This window comes from Amblyomma americanum, chromosome 2, assembly GCF_052857255.1.
Source record: "Amblyomma americanum isolate KBUSLIRL-KWMA chromosome 2, ASM5285725v1, whole genome shotgun sequence".
In the NCBI taxonomy this organism is placed as follows: domain Eukaryota; kingdom Metazoa; phylum Arthropoda; class Arachnida; order Ixodida; family Ixodidae; genus Amblyomma; species Amblyomma americanum.
Genome location: NC_135498.1, coordinates 83,177,886 through 83,197,867, shown reverse-complemented (window position 1 = coordinate 83,197,867; position 19,982 = coordinate 83,177,886). Strand labels below are relative to the sequence as shown.

General features: G+C 47.6%; 1 protein-coding gene across 2 annotated transcripts in view; it reads left to right on the top strand.

Moving 5' to 3' along the window:
* Positions 1–449: 449 nt before the first annotated feature.
* Positions 450–19,982, top strand: part of LOC144118739 (venom metalloproteinase antarease TserMP_A-like) — a 53,271-nt gene continuing 33,738 nt past the window's right edge. For both annotated transcript variants that reach the window (XM_077651583.1, XM_077651582.1), the window contains exon 1: positions 450–552. In XM_077651583.1, the coding sequence (XP_077507709.1) occupies positions 474–552 (79 nt within the window). In that variant the 5' untranslated portion in view covers positions 450–473. The remainder of the gene's footprint in view (positions 553–19,982) is intronic.

The window sequence follows — 19,982 nt, the reverse complement described above, 5'->3', positions numbered from 1 at the left end:
TCAGCTAAAGAAAGGTCACTTAACAAGGGAGCAACGCTGGGCCCTATAATATTCCTTTTTTTGCAAAACCAAAAGCAAAAAACGGTTTTCGCCCTCTCTTTCACAAGTGCAAAGTCTTTTATAAGAAACAAATGTCAAATTACGCGAGAAATTGTTGAGGCTTTGGAGATAGCGCGAGCTGGCGTTGACTGCGTAAGTGCTCCGTCAATTCTGTTGTCAAAAACAAAAGATGCATATCTTACATCGTTCAAGTGTGTCGCTCGATAACTTGTCCTTCACTGCTCTATGGTAATGCCTTGCAAGCATGCGTAGGCAATATCGGGAGTATAAAATTCCGCTTCTTGCATGAAATAAAATCAGTTGGAAGTAATCGCTCATGTTGTCTGTGATATTCTGTGTCCTTGACTTTTTTGCGCTTTTACGTTCAGCTTGGTTTTCTTGTCGGTTTTCTTGAAGCAGGCCTGGCTCCCGCCATGCGAACGCAAACCAGAAAGAAGCTTGTGATTTTATTCACGTATCTTACGCTTTTCTCGTCTCATTGCATACTTGAGGGTAAGCATTTTTTGTCTTCTTTAAAAAGACTTCACTGCTGACCTTTGTGAGCCCTGACTAACAAGAAATATTTTATGACCCATTGTAGGCGTCTCTATTGGCGGATCTTGTAAGAGCCACCTTTTCTACTTGTCCAGATTTTTCAACCACACTTACGGCACCGTCGACACCGGGTTTTTAACGACACGGGGTCTTTACGCTTTCGCGTAATAACGTGGTGAGCAGAGCTGACGTATATCGGGGTGAGATTTCACCGCGTCCTTTAAACGCTTCGCTTGCCGTTTGCATATGACGGGACTCCTTGAGCAGGCGTGTAAAAATTTCTCTATCGAGTGGGCGTGCAGATACAAATTAGTCATGTGGCCCGCGTTTTGATTGTGTTCTGGTGGTGCGTGTTGTGCGCTTTAGCGCACAAAAGTAAAACACTGCGGAAAAGTGGAAGAGCTGCAAACAAGGGACGTTCGTCACCACCACTTCATCTTCTTCTCGACCGCCGCCTGTCTGGTGCAGTGCAGCCAACTGAGTTATTGAGGAGGGCTACATCAGACGTCAAGGCTAGGCCGAGTTGATCAATAACTGGATTCGGGAGTGGTGTCAGTCCGATGTGTTTCACTGGAATCCCCCAACAGGGAGTAGATTTGTAATAAGGAAGCAATTACTAATTAGCATACTCTCATAGAGCTTTCACAGAAGTTAACAGTTGAAGCAAGACTCGTCCTGCTTTGGTGTAGGAACCCGGGACAGCCGCCTGTCCGAGGAAGTAGTTCTAGCAACCGAACTAACGAGGTTTTCGTTTTTTTTTTCTAACGGAATTTATTACAGGCGTTTATGTACATAAACAGGCTTTATAGAGAGGTTATTTAGAAAACAGTCAACTAGTTGCTCAGCTGCACACGTAACAGAATAAAACAATTAAAACCTAAATTGATATACATAAGGGGCCAAGGGAACACAGCACTTTGCCGTTGGATATCAATCCGGTTTCAAGTCACTTTCGTCGAAAATGTCCTTCAGCTAGATCATCATCTGACTAAAATGTGTTGCGGGGAAAATCACAGGTTGATTAGAGTGCGAGAGCGCATTGATACAATTCGCAGAGGGAATGGTGTTAGTCCAATAAATTTAGGGGAATCCTCCAAGCGGCAGTAAATTTTCAACAAATTAAGGGAGCAGTTGTTCTTGTGGACGCCAGTGAGTAACTGCCCCGTTATTACAAATCTACTCCAGCCTAAGACATTCAAGTGAGGTATATTTCAAGAACACCTGCTGTTTACGTTTTTTGTATCCAGAAACCTTTACCGCTGTGGGAAGTGGAACGCCACAGAAATACTTAGTTCACTATGAAAAGCACTCTCACCGCAGAAATCAAAGACAAACCAAGCACTTTGCGACACCCTCATCAATCACAGCCGGTGCGATCTGGATTCTTCAAAGCTGCTCACCGCCGTTTCGCAGTTTGCCCTTTACTTTCCGGAGTTCCCGGGTTCGAACCCGACCGCGGCGGCTGCGTTTTTATGGAGGAAAAACGCTAAGGCGCCCGTGTGCTGTGCGATGTCAGTGCACGTTAAAGATCCCCAGGTGGTCTAAAATTATTCCGGAGCCCTCCACTACGGCACTTCCTTCTTCCTTTCTTCTTTCACTCCCTCCCTTGTCCCTTCCCTACAGGCGCGGTTCAGGTGTCCAACGATATATGAGACAGATACTGCGCCATTTCCTTTCACCAAAAACCAATTAAAATTAAAAAATTAAAAATACTTTCCTTTGCCAGAAAACTCCGTGATCGCGCGTAATAAGCACAAGGCTCGTGTGTATGCGTTCGACGGCATGCAATTCTGTATTATGCGATCCCATCTTATAGCTTACATCACTGTAAACCTTCATCGCTGTGAGGGCTACCTGCGAAATTTTTTATTGAAAATAATTAGTAGACCGCAACACCCTCCGCCCATGGCGCATGTAATGTCACCATCAGATTTAGCATGAATCCGAGAACATGCGGCGCAAGCTGACGTCAGTGCTGCAGCTTGCCTTGTTCTCTGGTTCTGGGAAAACGGCACTTGCTGACAGTTTCTGCGTTTGCAAAGTTTCGGTCTACAAGTGACGCAATGGGAAATGCTCTACGCGTAGAGCATTTGCGCACTGGCGAAGGAAATCGTTATGGAAAGGTGCCGCTTAGCCACAAGTTCTTACTTCCCAGTATGCAACTCCACGGCGCTGCCGTTTCCGCCAACGACGCGGCTATAGCAACATAGACTACATGACAAAGATTATGCGGCTCTATGTAAGGCAGAGGCTTTATGTGTCTCTTGAATTCAACCGCAGTAAAATAATGCTCGAGGTATACCACCACAAACCACTCAAAAACACGAGGGTTCGGCTAAGACATCCAGGACATGACTCATACTCATAAACATTCCCTCTAAACCAGCATCTAGGACTCCTGTTTCCGCCCAGTGTCGGAACAGGTACGTTATAATTCAGCGAAACGCGTGCAACCTCCTTGCGTGCTGCTTACTTTGTAATGCTTTGTCTCGATTTTTTCAGAGCGGCATTTTTTCCCGCTAGGAATCCTACCAGAGATGGTATTTTGTTCCAGTGACCGAGTAAAGGCTGTCGTGAAAATACGCAAGTGAAGGAAGATTTTACGAGATCCGAAATTCACTAAGTGTCTCATAAATAATCGGAAGTCGGTCTCTACACGACCGAAAAAAACTTTCGGCGGTCCAAGAAATGCGCTCTTATGATAATCAGTCGCAAAAATATTTATTTTCTTTGAACTCGCCTCCAGTTACATTTTGTGAAGAGGCAGTAATAGGCTGATACAACCAATCATTCGATAGCATTTTTGGCACTCTGACGTAGTACATTGCGAAAAGAGAGCAGTAATTTGTTTCATATAAATTAAACTTGGACTGACAAGGGTTGGGTGACGATGGCCTCTACCGGTCATGAGTGCATGTGGAAAAGCTGTTTTCCCCTTCGTTTCGACGCGGTCGACCAGCTTCATTATCGTGCGTCAGGACAGCACCGGCTGAGCGAGCAGGGAAGTCTCCCTCATGGAGGGGGGGGGGGGGGGGGGGGGGGAATCCCAAGCAGTGACGGGAGCGCCATCTCGAAGGTTGAGCGGAACTCCGCGCAGCCGCAGACAGTCTCTTCGGGAAGGTCACGAGCGGTTGAAGCCGCACACTCACGACACCTTCCGCGGCCGGCGCCACGGAAATCTGTCGTGCCTTGCCGCTGGTCTTATGGTTCCAGACAGCGAAGCGAGCGCAGCAAACGCGCGCTCTGGTCGCCTTCCCCAGCAAATGCTAGGGAATGGCTTTGCCCCAAGAATGCGGCGCGCACGGGAAAACTTGGCCGCCATTGTCGGCGCATACAAACTTTCGCCGCCGATACCTCCGAAGTCTAGACCCTGCACCAGCCGGTAAGTCGGAAGCCCTTTTTACGTAGCCTTCTACTTCCCAGGAATGCCTCGTTGAACGTTCTGTAGCTAGCTGGCCCGCTCTGTGTATTAATTGCCAGTGTAATAAATAGCCTATGAGCGTTCACGCTTTTGTCGCCCCTCCCTTTGTTCCCTCGAGCACGAACCCCTCCGCGGTTATCGAGCGGAAGCGCCGCATCCGTGGAGTGGGAGTGCGGGGTGGAAGGCTTTCCCCCTATATTTCCAGAGTGTTTGTATGTTATTATATATATATATATATATATAATATATATAATATATATATATATATATATATATATATATATATATATATATATATATATATATATATATATATATATACGCGCACACGCACGCAGAGACAGCGAGACTAGGGGAGCATTGTGCCAATGCCGTTCCTCAACTTCAGCTACTCGCCTCAATTGCTCCCATCCGTAATTTGCGCGGCGACGCTCTCTCTTCATTTCGTTACTGTCAAATCACTCCACTTGAGGCTGACCATATTTAGGCTCCTGCAGAACCTGATGACGTTTCCAATCCTCCGACGTATGCAATTACGACATTGTTAGGCATGGATTTGCGCCCTGCACAATCCAGTCATTCTCGTAACCTTCTCGTGTTTTTCTTCCTCATCTTTATAACAATGCCGTGGGCCAAGTTCTCACGTTGACGCACCGCATCGACACTGGCGACGACCCTCCCATCCACCTCCGGCCATACCGGGTGTCTCATACTGAGCGACAGGTTGTCAATTCCGAGGTTACACAGTGCTTGATACGAACATTAATCAGCCCTCTCGCAGTGCCTGGGCTTCGCTTGTCTTCCTGGTCAAGAGAAAAGATGGCTCGCGGCACTTTCGTGTCGATTACCGCCATCTAATTAAGATCACTAAAAATGACGTCTAGCCACTTCTCCGAATCGACAATGCCTTGCCTTTGATTGTCTCTATGGGGACAAATTATTTTCCTCCATCGATTTACGATCGGGCTATTGGCAATTTGCCGTGGATGACTAGGACCGTCAGATGTTTGTTTGTTTGTTTGTTTATGGGGGTTTAACCTCCCAAAGCGACTCATGCTACGAGAGACGCCGATAGTGAAGGGCTCCGGAAATTTCGACCACCTGGGATTCTCTAACGTGCACTGACATAGCACAGTACACGGGGCCTCTGGAATTTTGCCTTCATCGAAATTCGACTGCTGCGGCCGGGATCGAACCCGCGTCTTTCGGGCCAGCAGCCGAGCGCCGTAACCACGAAACCACCGCGGCGGCCCCAGAACCATCAGAAGACTGCGTTTGTCATTCTAGATGGTCTATACCAGTTTAAAGTTATGCCTTTAGGCTTCTGCTACGCCCAAGCCACATTAGAACGTACGATGGACGCTCTATTGCAAAGCTTAAAATGGTCCACATGGCACTGCTATTTAGACGAAGTCATTTCTTTTTCACTCACGTTTTCTTCTCACATTGCAGACTTCTCTAAAGGTATTTCGCTTTCTCGTCATGCGTGACTGCAGCTGAACTCTTACAAAAGCCGTTTTGCATGTCATCAGATCCATATACTAGACCATGTCCTCGGCGCTACGGGTGTTCGTCCCCATGAGGAAAATATTAGAGCAGTGAAGCTGTTTCCGGTGCCACGTTGAAGCATAGACATCCCAAGTTTTTTGGGCCTTAGTTCGTAGTTTCGCTGATTTGTTCAAAGCTTCACCGACGTTGCTCTGCCCCTCACAGAACTTCTTAAAAAGCTTGTCATTTTCTTCTAGGGACCCTGCCAAGAACAAGTGTTCGCTAAAATTTTCACATGGTTACCATCGCACCGGTTTTAGAACATTTTTATATAACAGCCCCTACTCCCTACTGAAGTCCGTACGAATGCGAGAGACCATGACATTGCTGCGATCTTTTCCGAGCGCCAGTGACGTACAGATCGTGCGATTGCCTATGCCAACCCGCCCTCAAGATACTTACTTTATCGTGGAAGGAGAGTGCTTGGCCCTAATGTGGACTGATGCGAAATTTAGACCTTACCTATAAGGCAGGGCATTCACTGTAGTCATCGAACATCATGCATTATGTTGGCTCTCTTCTCTGAAGGGTCCTACGGTTCGCCTCGGTCGTTGGGCGTTACGGCTCCAAGAATACTACACCGTGGTCTACAAGTCTGAACAGCCACAAAAGGATGCTGACTGCCTCTCACGTTACCCTGATGGTGGAGCAGATATTCCCCAGAGTACATTCGTTATTGACCTGTTCTCGCTCACCTGTTTTACCGCTGTTGGCGAAGAACAGCGCTGGGATGCTGAGCTCCTTTCCATCACAAATCGCCTAAAGGCCGCACCAACCGACCCTTCACTGAGGTGCTTCGCGCTCGCTGATGGCACTTTATACGGTCGGACCTTTCACCTCGCTGGACCTGACCTCCTCCTCGTTGTTCCCACGCAACTACGCATTGTTGTCTTTCATGAACTGCATGATCTATATCTGCTGGTTGTCGGGGCGTTTCGCACACGTACGACCACGTCCGTCGTCGGTTCTTCTGTTCTGTCCTCTGTAGCTTTGTCCGCCGTTGCGTTGATGCTTGCAACCACTGTCAGCGTTGGAAAAAGCCTACAGTTCCTCCAGCTGGCTTTGACCTCGTCGACATCACTACCGAGCCCCTACGTTTAACAGGCAGAGAAAATATAAAGCAAGGACATTTCCAAACCCTTGTGCAGTCCCTTTGTTCCGTTTCTTTAGAAGTGTCTCTTGCTTTTCTTGTCGGTTTTGCATGAAGCAGGCCTGGCCCCCGACATGCGAACGCAAACCAGAGGCATGCTTGTGAGGTTATTAACGTATCTTACGCTTTTCTCGTCTCATTCCGTACTTGAGGGTAAGCATTTTTGTGTCTTCTTTAATAAAACTTCTCTGTTCATCTCTGTGAGCCCTGACTAACCAGAAATATTTTAGGACCCTATGTGCGCCTCTTGTAACAGCCACTTTTTCTACTGGTGAGGATTTTTGAGTTGCACCGACGGCACCGCCGACACCGGGTTTTATACGACATAGGGCCTTTACGCTTTCCCCTAAAAAACGTGGCGAACCGAGCTAATGTATATCTGGGTTAGATTTCACCGGGTCCTTTAAACGTTCCGCTTGCTGTTCGCATGTGATGGGAGTCCTTGAGCAGGCTTACGTGTGAATTTTTTTTTATCGAGCGTGCTCGCGAATACCAACTCAGTCCTGTGGCCCGCGTTTTGATGGTGTTCTGCTTGAGCGTAAGAAGCCATTTCTCTATTCTTACATTGAAACTATTGGTGTTTTAATCGTATTCTGAATTCCCCTGTCTCGCCCTGTCGGGTGTTTTAGCTATGATGTTCCGCAGTTTTAAAAAATATGCTTTTTGTGTTAGGAGAAAGCTTTTCTCGGCATAGCATTGTCACCTGTCTAGCTCACCAGAACACAGCTAAAACGTGTTTAGTTGCAGGCAAGTTAACTAATACTGAATATTTAACGTTTTAAGCAGTACTGTTAGTCTCCTTAATTACTGAGTGGCGTGTAGCCCACCATAGGCAATGTTCATACCAGCTTTTAGAATTTAGAGAACGAAGTTACCTTCGACACTGTAGTTCAACAATTTGTGCCTGCATCGCGCCAAAATGCATCCGCTTTCGAAAATCTTGCAGGCAGAGCAACCCTTCCTGTGCATGTAACTTGTAAAAAAAGCCAAATTGTTGGGACACATCGCAGAGGGTAGGTATGCTTTCGAAATACTGAAAACTGGAACGGACATTATCTCAGTGGGCCTCTCTATAAATAGGCAGACTAACAGTAATAGTTAAAAATTTGAATTCTGTATATTAGTTAGCCAGCGTACGTGCTAGTACCTCTGAGCTTTATTCTGATGTGCTGCACCGGCGACAGTGCTATGCCGAAAAAGCGCTCTCGGAAGTCATAAGGATTATGCTTGTAATTTGTAGAACAACTTAACTGAAACAGTCGGGGTAGGCTCAGCCGCCCTCTTCGCAGGAAAGATTGTAGACGACGCAAACTTCTTAATCTCATCCGCTGAACTAACTTTCTACCGCCCCCTGCTACGCTTGGCTTCTCTTGGAATCCACTCCGTTACTCTCAACGACCATCAGACATCTTGCCTTCGAATTGCATACCCCGCCCAAGCCCATTTCTTATCCTTGATTTGGAATAGGTTGTATTTAATCCACGTTTGTTCACCATCCCACACTGCCCTCTTCCTTTCCCTCAAAGTTATACATATAATTTTCCTTTCCATAGTTCGCTGCGTTGTTCCCAGTTTAAGCTGAACCCCTCTTGTCAGCCTCCACGCTTCTGCCTCAAACGTGAGTGCCGGTAAGATACGGCTGTTACATACTTTTTTTTAGAGATATTGATAAACTGCTACTCATGATCCGAAAGAACCTGCCTTATGCGCGGCGAAATGCGAAAAAAGTGAAGGTTAACTGACAGCCTTTTTTGCACGTGTCAGCGCAGCCTGACGGTGGCCACCGATCGTTAAAAGCTTTCAGGAAGGATGCCTACACTGCCAGTTACCTTCATTTCAACGCTGTGCAGCCGGCCTGCCACGAACGCGCTGTTGCGTCTTCGCTGATTCAGCGAGCCCGGGAAATCTGTTGAAGACCACAAGATGTTGCCTCGGATCTTATGCTAGTATGCCGTGAATTAAGCTGTTGTGGCTACCCCAACAATTTTGTGAATTCCGTGGAGTGCCGCTCGTTGCACCAGGAGGAACGGGATGGCGACCACTGCCGATCAGGTGTCCTACACCTGATGTACCTGGCATAACTGATGCTTTGGGACGTGCTCTTCTTGCATACGATGTCACGTTGCCGACGTTCTCGCCCGGAAGTTACGGCATGAGCTGGTGTACGTGAAAGAGAAACTAAAAAAAATAAAGATTTTAAGGCGTCGTGCAAAAGATTCCCTGCGTTGGGTGCGACCATGTTTACGTAGGCGAGAGCGGGAATTTTGAAAGGCGTTTAACAGAGCACATAAAGGACGTGAAAAATAAGAAAGTTGCTTGCAGCGCGCTTGCGGAGCATGCCGTACCGGCAGAACATTCAATCTGCTGGGAAGAGGCTTCCGTCATCGCCAAGGAAAGAAACGACCTTTCACGGCAATACCTTGACTCAGTGGTGATTCAGTGGACAAAGAAAACATTTGGTCGAAACGAAGGTAATCTCCCGCCAAAGTAAAAATATGCGAGATGCGTTGAACACCCAAACCTTTGGTCGGCGTTAAGCTTTCGCGGTGCAAAATAAAGAACAAGATCTAGGCACAAAAGGTTCTGAAAGGTGGAAAGGTCTCTCTCTCTCTCTCTATTCGTTTTGAATATCTGGCCCGCGCGAGTGTAGTGACCGCCGTGCATCCTTTGCATCTTTTCGTGAACTCCATCAGTTGCTTTGTCTACCGGGCGATATCGCCTTTTTTGCGGTGCCGGTCGCAGTCACTTCGACGCTGTTTTCCTTCAGGCGTTAGTGATGTCGGTGCAGCGACAGCTACGGTGGTGTTTGCTTTTGTGCTCGGGACCTTCGCAGTTGCGAAGAGGGCAGCGGGACCCATACGAATACGAAGGGAACCGCTATCTGCGTACCGTACTCAGGAACCACCGTTCATTTCGGGGCCATAGATCATGAACAATGATTTAATTACCGCTGTTGACGAAGCAGTCACCATGTTTAATCCTCAGAAGAGTCGGGACGTTGTGGGAACCAAATTATGCAGTTGTATGTTAAATTCAACTAAAGCGCAGCGCGCTGCCAGGCACAGAGCACGCGCACAACGATACATCCGGCCACATCCCCCAGCGGTCTTGATTTAGGAACAGACCGCGCGTGAAGCAGATGCCATGCTTACGCCCCCAAAGCCCGTATGTTTCAGTCGTTTGTTTTCATGGAGATTATCGCACCGTTATTCTTCCCGCGCCTACTAGAAACGTAAATGATGTAAAACGGGAAAACTGGAGATATAGGAGCCTTCACAACCGTGGGGGCGGAACTCCCAGAACAGGTGGTTCACATCAATACGGCAGTTGGCACATGGAGCAGGAATCAGGTACAGGTGATGAAGGGCCAGCCCGGTGAACACGGTTCAACAGAAAAGGGGGAACGAGGGTAACTGTTTGTATCCCCCGAAGCTGGGCCGATTTTTGTCGTGTGAATATCTTCGGAAAAAGCGTAGGCATAAAGATGGGGTTACCAACTGCCATGAGGTAGGCTGCACTATGTTGTTTGGTCAGATTCTTGTCTTCAATCAGATCTGCTATCTCAGATGTGGTAGAGAAAGAAGAAAAAAGAGACACAGAAGCTCTGGCTAGCTGGTAGGGGAGCGCGCGATAGCCTATGAGCCTTCTCGTTTCCGAGTATGAGCGCGGGGACCGAAAGGATGATAACATGGCGTAGCGTTCGCGGAGCAGGCAGGCCTTGTCCCGGATCTTCTGCAGCACAGGGTCTGTATGAAGAACACTGGCGCATTCCCGGTTGGCAGCCTGGCAGTCTGCGTACACACGATGATGAATGGGGTGAGTTTGGGATGATGATGCGAGAGCCTATTCCAAATGGTACACGATGATCATTTTTGTCGGCTCGGGTACTTGAAAATTCAAGCGCTAGAAAACAAAGACACAATTTCTGAAATTAGTGTATGCAATTAGCTTGCTGCAAGGCGTGCTCCAACTCGGGCATGGTGAAGGGCCTGTAAGGCGGCTCACTGTTGTCGAAAGGTTAATCATTCTGATACGTGGTGCCTGTGGGGCGAGACGACTGCGGAAAGAACACTGGTTTGTTCGACGAGTTCCTTAGCGCTGATGCCTTCCCGGAAGACTACGCGTAAGGTCCCGCCGTTGGTCATGCGCTTGCCGAGAAGAGAGCTCAGGATGGCGTGAACCTTAGATATGTGGATTTTTCTGCGGATGATTCAAAAATTCTCATCCAATAGTCTGACGTGAGCGTAGTGTTTGCATTTACGCTGCATTTTACGCAACCCCTTTATTGTAGTGTACCGCGTGGTCAGATCGTCTGTATTGAGCGAGAATGAGCATATGTCTATCAGATTTGGGGGGGGGGGGGGTGAGAAAAATCCTTAGGCTCTTGGTGGCACTGCGCTCGGCCGCGCATAGCTGTGACACCAGCTGGTCAATGCTCTTGGCTGGAGGCTGCTGCCACAGTACCTCGCAGCCTTTGCCCCAGTTCCTTTTGGGGCTTAGCCTTGTAGTGGCGTACGGCTTAATCGTCGCACTGGCGTGGTCTGTACGAAAACTTGTGATTATCGGAAAGTAGTCAGTTCCCATGCAATCCTCGAGCACCTCCCATCGAAAGGGCTGGGAACGGTACTCCAGGTGAGGTCTAGGGGCGTGCCTGCTTGGTGACATGTCTGTCGTAGCCGCGTGTGCGTTTGCGGTGTTTTGAGAAGAGTCAGCTCGTACGCCGAAATATCTTGTGTTACATGCCTACCACGCCAGCTGCGTTTGTTGCGTCCCCATGCGACATGCTGAGAGTATAAATCCCCGCATAAGACTATAATGTCTTGCGGACAAAGCCTCTTAAAGTTGGAGGCCAAGACGAGGTCAAGGGGTGCCTGAACGGCCCTGTTCCTCGCGTTTTCAGGAACCGTGCCGACGCAGAGGACCAGCATTGTCCGCTGTGGTGAGACCTGTACCCAACAACCGACAACGCTGAGGGTCGTGTCGCACCACGGTTGCGTTTCTAGCTGTACCTGCATTGCTCCCCTCCGCATGTACAATGCAGTCTTCGTGGGCGCAGCGAGGTCTTCAGAGGGAGCGTAGCCGTCGTAGAGTATTATCCGCAGCACAGTGCCACTGACCTCTAATTGACGCCTGTCGTCTTTCCTGCTGGAGAACCGGGCGATTATGTCAGCCGTCTTGCTGCGAAGAAATTTCACTTCAGGACAGTTGCCGATGGCGGTGGTCCCGAAGAGTTAAGTGCTGAGGCTGTATTGCGTCAGAGGCAGTGAAGTTTGGTGTTGCCCAAGAGGTATACATTGCGCGGGTGCCGCTGCCGTTGTCTTGGGGGCTGTGTCAAAAGAGTGCGTGCCCGAAAGCATGAGACGCCCCATGACGGTGCGGACGCTTGTTTCTGTGTGGCCAGGTTAATAAATGGGTGGTATCTTTGGAAGATGGGCTGCCCTGATTGTGCCATACAGACGCCGCTCGAGATTGTGGGATGTCGTTGAGGCGGGAAGATATGAATTATCGCGGGGCTGCGAAAACGTTGTCGCTGGCTGAGCTGCATCACTTGAAACGGCTTTGCCGTTCCCGCTGAAACAGCCAGCTTGGCGGGCGGACAAGGTGAACTTGAGGTTGCCTCCGGTGAAGCATGTGTTGGACTGGCTGTTGGGTGCGCTTTGGCTTGTTTAAAGGCATCAGATGAGTTGATTTTGCCCTTTTCTAATTGTCCGGAGGGGAGGGGGGGGGGAGTACCCGTTATCCCGTGCAGAAACTGCGGCGTGTTGACTTGGCCACAAGTCTGAATGAGTTTTGTTGTTACGCTCTTGAGTTGGCGGTGCTGAAGTTCCTCAGTCGCCCGTTTCTTACGTGAACGTTTTGTAACCTGCTTACTTACGTTTCTGTGCAATTCGTTTGTTGACTTGTCACCACTGTGGATCATTTTCGGCTGTGGCCAAATGAGAACGACTGCAATTACGGCAGTTCCGTCCTGCGTTCGAGCATGGTGCGCACTCTTCGTGCTGCTGCACACCGCACAGGGTCATTGCTCCTTGCGATGCCGAATCTTTTGGCAGATACCACAAACCCTGACTCGCAGAAGGCAGGGAAAAACACAGATGGTGACCGCAGTCCATCTTTGCAGGCGCACTGTTGCCTTGAAATAGGATCATGGCAGTGGGTTTGTCCCCAAGCGGGCGCGCCTTCAGGATTTACACTCGCGGCAATGCAAATATAGCTCATTAGTTCGTGTGAAGTCATGTAGCCAGCGTTTATGATAACGCCGGTGATTTGATTGCGACCAGCTGCTTCATATGCTTGAAACGACACTGCAGGACGAGCCTGCTGGACCATTTGTAGGTCGTTTAGCGAATCCGAGTAGTCCGGCCTGGCCATGCAAGTGAGAAAAATTTTCACGGGGTAGCACCTACCAGCGGTGGCCGCCGGCAGCAAGCTGGTCGTCAGAGGTGGCGACGGGCTCAGGTAGCAGTGTCGGAGATAGCAAGCGGTAGATAACGGTCCATTAAGGCAGCAACACGCTCGCAAACCGGAAGTCGAGAAGCTCATCGTCTCATCAATGCGTGATGACATCTTGGGCAGGGATACTCATTTGGGAAAGAGGTGAAGAAGGTTGGTAGCTTTTTATTAAATTGTAAATGGAACACATCATTGTTTTGGAGAAGACAGTTCAACGCTTAAACACAAGTACTAAACGCCGCTCTAACCCTGGTATACACCAGGCGAAAACGTGTAGAGCACTGTACTCCTGTTTAATGCATGTCTGGAAAATGGCACCGAAATTATGAATGCTAGTGCGGTGTTTCTGTTACTTTTTTTCTTTCTCTGTAACCTTTATCTTGCCTGGAGAGTCTAAAAGCGTGTCATTCGATTTTATATGCGATTTGGCAATTATTTCTGCATGGCGCTTGGCTTCCCAGAAACTTAACAATCGTGTCAAACTGATTTTTTTAATACAAATAATATGCACACCCGCTTAACGGATATAGTCGACAATTTATTCACGTCACAACTGCTCATACTTTGCTCAGTTTAAAACAGGAGCCGACATTAAGCACTAAATGACGTGAACTGCACGCTAATGCGTCGCGCTTGCATTTATGGCCTACGCATCCCCTAAAGCTAATCGGGGCAGCTCTCGCAATTGCCGCAATATAGTTGGACAAAAACGTTGCCTAGTTCTTGAGGAACAACCTCGATAGATGAGCTGGCAACGAGAGTACCATAGAGTGCCAGCGTGATGACGGAGCAAGGCACGAATTTCTTGGTGCCACCTGGGTGATCCGGTAAATTTGAGTAACAGAGAATTGTTCCGCTAACCTCGGTGGATCGTTTGAATGCGTTAGCATATGATGCTGGTTGCTTAGATAAAGAAATTGGCAAAGAGCGGACGCTTGGGGTAATCTGACCTCAGGAAATACGTCACACGGCCTAGGGGAGCTAGACAACCCTCAAACCAAGGGATGGCGCCACCTGCGAGCACGCGTCACCGAACACAGACTGTGGCCAACGTTCTCAGACAAGCGTAGTGGTCCCAGCTCAGGCGTAGTTGCCGCCGTAGCTGCCAGGGATGTCAAGGGCGTCGAAGGCATTGTCGACGAGAACGCAGAGGTGCTTTTATAGCACGGAATCGGCAAAGGAAGAGACATCGCCGGAAGGGCCAAGCTGAGGTATAGCAGACGTACTACAGAGAACACTAACGTCTCAGCGAAGATGCCATGACGATTGCTTTTCTGGGCGAAGTCAGGGACGCCTTCGCCCTCTCTCACCCGCCAACAAAAAACCAGACAGCAAGTGTCAGGCAGATTCTTTTCTCCTTGTCTTCTCCTCTCCCGATTCAGTCAGACCGCATGGAACAATGCGGATTACACAGTGCCTACTTTATTTAGAATGATGTTCAACTGTTAAGGCAGAGCTTTTCCGTGAGGGTGCGTCCACTCTGCTCGGCGTGCCAGTACACTATAAACACAAAATAACCTATATGGAAGTAAAAAGGGATTAATTTGTCCTCCAGCCGACTTCCTTTTAAGGGCTTACTCTTGTCAACGGAGGAATATTCCCACCGCAAATCATAGTAACCATAGTAGTTAGCAATGAGAGGAGGCTTTTAAACGCTGCACTGGAGGTATTGACGCTAGCAATGGAGGCGATTGAAACCCCGGTTAAATCTTCGTAACTGCTAGAACTTCGCATGTTTTGAAGAAGGTTACTCTGTCCGTTGCAAACTGTAATTATTCCGTATTTTTAGTCATCGAAATTTATCTCAGGGCTTGGGCAGAATACCGTGCCCCTAAAACAGAGTGCGCTAGAGGACGGCTTACTGCCTTTTACTCCGATATAGGCTATTTCATGTTTGGAGAGTACGTTTTCTCTGTTCTTTCACGAACGTCCCCGCTCGAGGCTTTACCGACTCCTCCTCTCTAGGTCTTCTTTTCCAAGTTCCCGCAGCCATTCTTTTCCTCGCAAGAATGTGGCACGGCTCCGCCCTAAGTTTTTGGACAGCCGCTGCCGTGCAGACTTCCCTCACTTCAGAACCACGCAGGCCCCTTTAGTGTAACGGGCGGAGCACGGGTCGTTTTCGAGGTTGGCGCGCTTTCCTGCAGCTGGCTTTTCGCCGTTACTGCAAGCCACCAGTCCGGTGCCAGCTTGCCGGCCCTCTCGAAATGTGTTCACCGAGTTATGCTGCATAAAGCGTAGCCACTGCTTGGGCTGCTGGCGCGCACACACACAAGCCCACACAGTGCTCGTTCTACCCTCACTCCGCGGCGACGCAAACACGCGCACGACACCCACCTTCGACATTAAAGGGACTATGCAATAAAAGAATTGAGATTACGTAAAGCAGGCGAGAGGTAGGTATTTCATCACTCGTCACCCCAACGCAAGAATTTTTAAGCTAGCATCAACAACACCGTAGATATAGACGATTAAAAATTACGTTCCTCCTCTCTCCCCTCAACTCGTACACGCGGGGCACCAGAAAAAAAAAAGAAAACAGCTCTGGGGCTGGGCCCCGCCCATGAATACGTCATCCACTGACGTTCGGTTTGCAACTTGCGGTTGTCGCTCCTAGCCATTACCCTTCTGAACAGCTTTCAGGCCTGCGCGTCACGTGACGTGACGTCAACGATGCCACTGCGCGCCGGCTGAGGGCCGCGAGCGATTGCCGCGCACTCGCCTCGCGGGAACTGACGCCACAGACAGGCTCGTCGACCGCCAGGTCCGCGCGATTTATCAGGGCAAAGACAAATAATTAACATTACCGACAGAATTATACGTATTTATTTATCACAGCAGACTGTCTATATGCATATTTACAGATATTTACGACTACACATCGTTCGCGGCCAAAATACATGACAGACAGAAAACGATATTGCGCTGTATTGTACACGGATGTTGCCTTTTATACTGCGTGCTATAAAATCGTAAACAGCTGACAGCCGAAACAAGTTGTTGCACCGATAAGATATACACACAGTTACAATACCAATCTGTATATTAAAGTAGGCCTTGTGGCACGGTACGAGTTTCAGATGAATGAGAGGAAGCAGAACATAGCACATTGCAATGCCAAGAAGTAGAAAACGAAAACCATACTTGCATCTTAACTGTAGGTTAGAAGAAAATATTATTTCATCCACTTTTCAGAGTAGGTGGCCGCCCTTCAATTACATAAAACACAACATATTACTTTGTAGATTCGAAGGCATGCAAAGAAACCACAGTACATTAAACACACTTGTGACTAGACTGTGGACTAGGTTATAATAAATAAGTGACACAAAGAACGACTTATTGCCCTGCTGCTGGTGCAGGAATACACAAGGAATCCACTGCACTAACTGCATTGCACAATAATATAGACACTAATACAATACTACATAATAGACAGTGCAAGAATAGTACAATAATAGACACTGCACAAGAAGAGCACATACAGACTACAGACGAAAGGTATGACAAATAAGTCATACACCTACCACAGCAGGCAATGTCTGAGGTTAAGATCCGTAAGAAAACAACAACATTGCACTTAATTTCCAAAATACTTTAAAATTTCAGATTAAAAACAAACAACTGTCATTTAAACTATGGGCTAGAAACCATGCATGACGCAAACAAAAGAAGTACAACACGCAGAAGTTCGCCAAAGAAATCACATGAGGAAACTGAAAGAAAATACCTGCAGTGCAATTTAAAGTAAATAAATGTGCGATGTACAAGTTATTGAAAATTACTTTTCAAGGAAGATTTGGGCTTTTCTGTTTTTTGCTTTCTGTTCTTTTATAATATGAAGTTGATCATTCCTTTGTTTGGATAAGTTGTTAAGCATTATGTTTGCTGCACAGTTTGCAACAAGTGTGACAAGGAGCTCGTAGGCATACCCATTTTCACATGCATCTATGTCCTCAAGCCTCGGTAGAGAGTTAAGCATCAGTTGCCGAAAGACATTCTTTTGGTTGGGCCCACGGAGAAATTGTGTGCAGGCACCTTGTGTCACAAGCTTTGTAACTACAACCTCCGTGTACATGACTATTGTAATCACAAGGGCATAGGGAAACTTGAGTCCACCTCGGTCCCGTTGTGCGATTAAGGAATGGGTGTCTTCTTCCATTTCCGTCTTACTTCCGGTAACAACCAAGTGTCCTCGGCAACTTTCACACTTTAAATCTTTCATTGTAGCATGCGCAAAATACCCGCCAACATAACCAATAACTGGTATTCGTTCTCTGAGTGCATCAAGGTCAGCGTCTACAACTTGAACACTAAAGGAGGTTCCTACATCTCTGACACTGTTTGTCTCTTCGAAGTTTCTGGAGTCATCAGTGCTCATTTTTGGCAGGGCATTTTGAAGGCAAATCCGGCCCTCTGTCTCACAAAGCTGTCGAACAGATATGTGGTACTGCCCTCCAGCCATTTGCCGGTACTGTCCAAAACGACTCTTGAGAGGATCCGTTTGAACTTTCCCTAGTAGGACGTACTTAAAATGAAGTTCACTTATGCAGTATTTTGCCAATGCCAGTAAGGATTGAGCAGATAGCCTTAGGGCACTCAAACGTGTCCTGGGTAAGGACCCCAGTGTCATGCCCATAAAATTCCCAGACATAAAGCCAGGTAATGCAACCATTCAGAAAAGCTACTTTTGAGTTATCTGTACTGCAAGACATGGGTTCTTCGTAAACAGTACGATGATGGAAGCCTTTATTTGGCGTTTTTACGTTGACAATACTCCACCAGCGAAGAAAGATTTTGATGAAATCTGCTGTTGCTGCCGCATGTTGAAAATCAGCTTCACCACTGCGAGTTGCCAGGGCTGCGGCTACGTGTGGATTAAAAACATGCAATACCAGCTTCATATTTTGCCGTTCCAAGTTGCTCGGATTAAGTGTCTTGGATGTCAAGCCATACCCAGACTTTATCACTAGAGATGACTCCTCTTATGTAAATCTTTCAAATTCGTAAAAGAGACCGTCATTTTGCATTCAGGACGAACATCATTGTTTGAGAGCTCAAATCGTGCGTAGAAAAAGCAAGTCCCCGCATTTTTCTGATTCAGCCAATTGTTTCTGATACACTTCAAAAGATGTACAGCATCTACCACATAAAACAACGGCCGATCTGGATCTGCCGGATGTGGATAAACATGACGAAGCATTGGCTTTGGCAGAAACATCTTCATTACCTTTCTGTTTAGAGAGTTATTGCCACAAACAACGGCAATGACCCCGTACCCAATCGCTTCTAAGCGTATGATCACCTTCTTCAGTATGGCATGAAGTTGGTCGCCCTGTATGGTTTTTACCGGAAGAATGTGTGCTACCTCACTGAATGAGCACTGCAGACTTTGTATCATAAACACGTGTACAGATGTGGCTGCCTCGCTGGAATTCACTGCAGCACCACATATGCTGCCCCCTTATAATCAAAACAAGGCTTGATATGAATTTCGTCAAGCATGAACGTTTCATGTGACTGCAGATGTGTAAATCTCTGGGAAACATACTGAAGAAAAGTTGCATCACAAGAATCAATTTCTGGGCACATTTGTACAGATGAGCACCCTTTCCTAATAGTGCTCGGATGGGGCAAGGCTAGTGTACTTGCTTTTTTCAAATACTTGTAGGCATACGGCGATATTGTGTGGAGAATGCATACAAACACCATTACCTGTGTGCTGTACTGAACACGCTCGGCAGAGAGCAGTGTTAGCTGTTCCTTTAAAAATTTCAAAGCCCCTTTCTTGTTTTCATTAATGCTTGCTTCCAATTTGTCTAGAACGAAATTTACTGTAAGCGACAGGTGGCGAGAACTACAACGCTCGCCAGACTCGTCAGACAACATGCACAGGTTGTTCAATATTTTCAACAAGGAGCTAACTTTGCAAACCGAGTCTGGTACAACAGCGCTACCAAGATTCTTGATCGCGGACCCTTGGTAGCAGGCTGAGACTTGGACGTTTTGGAACACTTTCAATGACGCCTTCAACCAAGGTTCACGATCGTTGGTGATGTTCAAAAAGATCGTACGCTTTCCTTTATGAATCACAGTCCACTGCACTGACACTGAGAACACTTGCAGGTGCGCCTTTAGTTCTTCGAGTGACGAAAATTTGTCTCTCTCCTGCTCCGCTTCATATGACGCCAGTGATCCTTGACCGCACGGGCGAGTTGAGAAGCTTCTAGTCGGCTCCTGTTAGCATCAGGTGCTTCTCTCTTGCTGTTGCCTAGTGCTGAAAGGTACGAAGGGCAGTTGGGAAATACGGTAGGCACCGATCCACGGCGCACCCACGGTACTGGCAATCGAACTGTAAGAACATTCTCTTCTTGGGTCCGTGTACGATGTCATCGTCTTGGTGCATGAAGCGTCGAAATGATCGGCGCAAACCTGCACAAACGTACAAACGTTTCGTAAACATCGCAGGATCCACTCATTAAAATAGCCTAATGCTAGCCCCTTTGTCTATAAGCGTGTTTGCAGCAAATAAATGTGGCCACAATCAATATATCTGGGCTTCGGAAGAATCGCAATAAACATGCTGATTAAGTAAAAACAACCAGAACACATAACAGTATCATAAACATTACTTACCTTAGTGTATGAAGTGGGCACGAAGTCCTTCCTTGGAATGGCGCGTAACCACTTCTTGAAAGTGTCGTCGTCTTTTGGGAAAGAAACACTTGTATCTTCCTGCTCGTATCGTATTTGCCGCTGCACCCCGGCACACAACACTTGTTCGGCATTTTAGTATCTATTGCACATCGCACCCGGAAA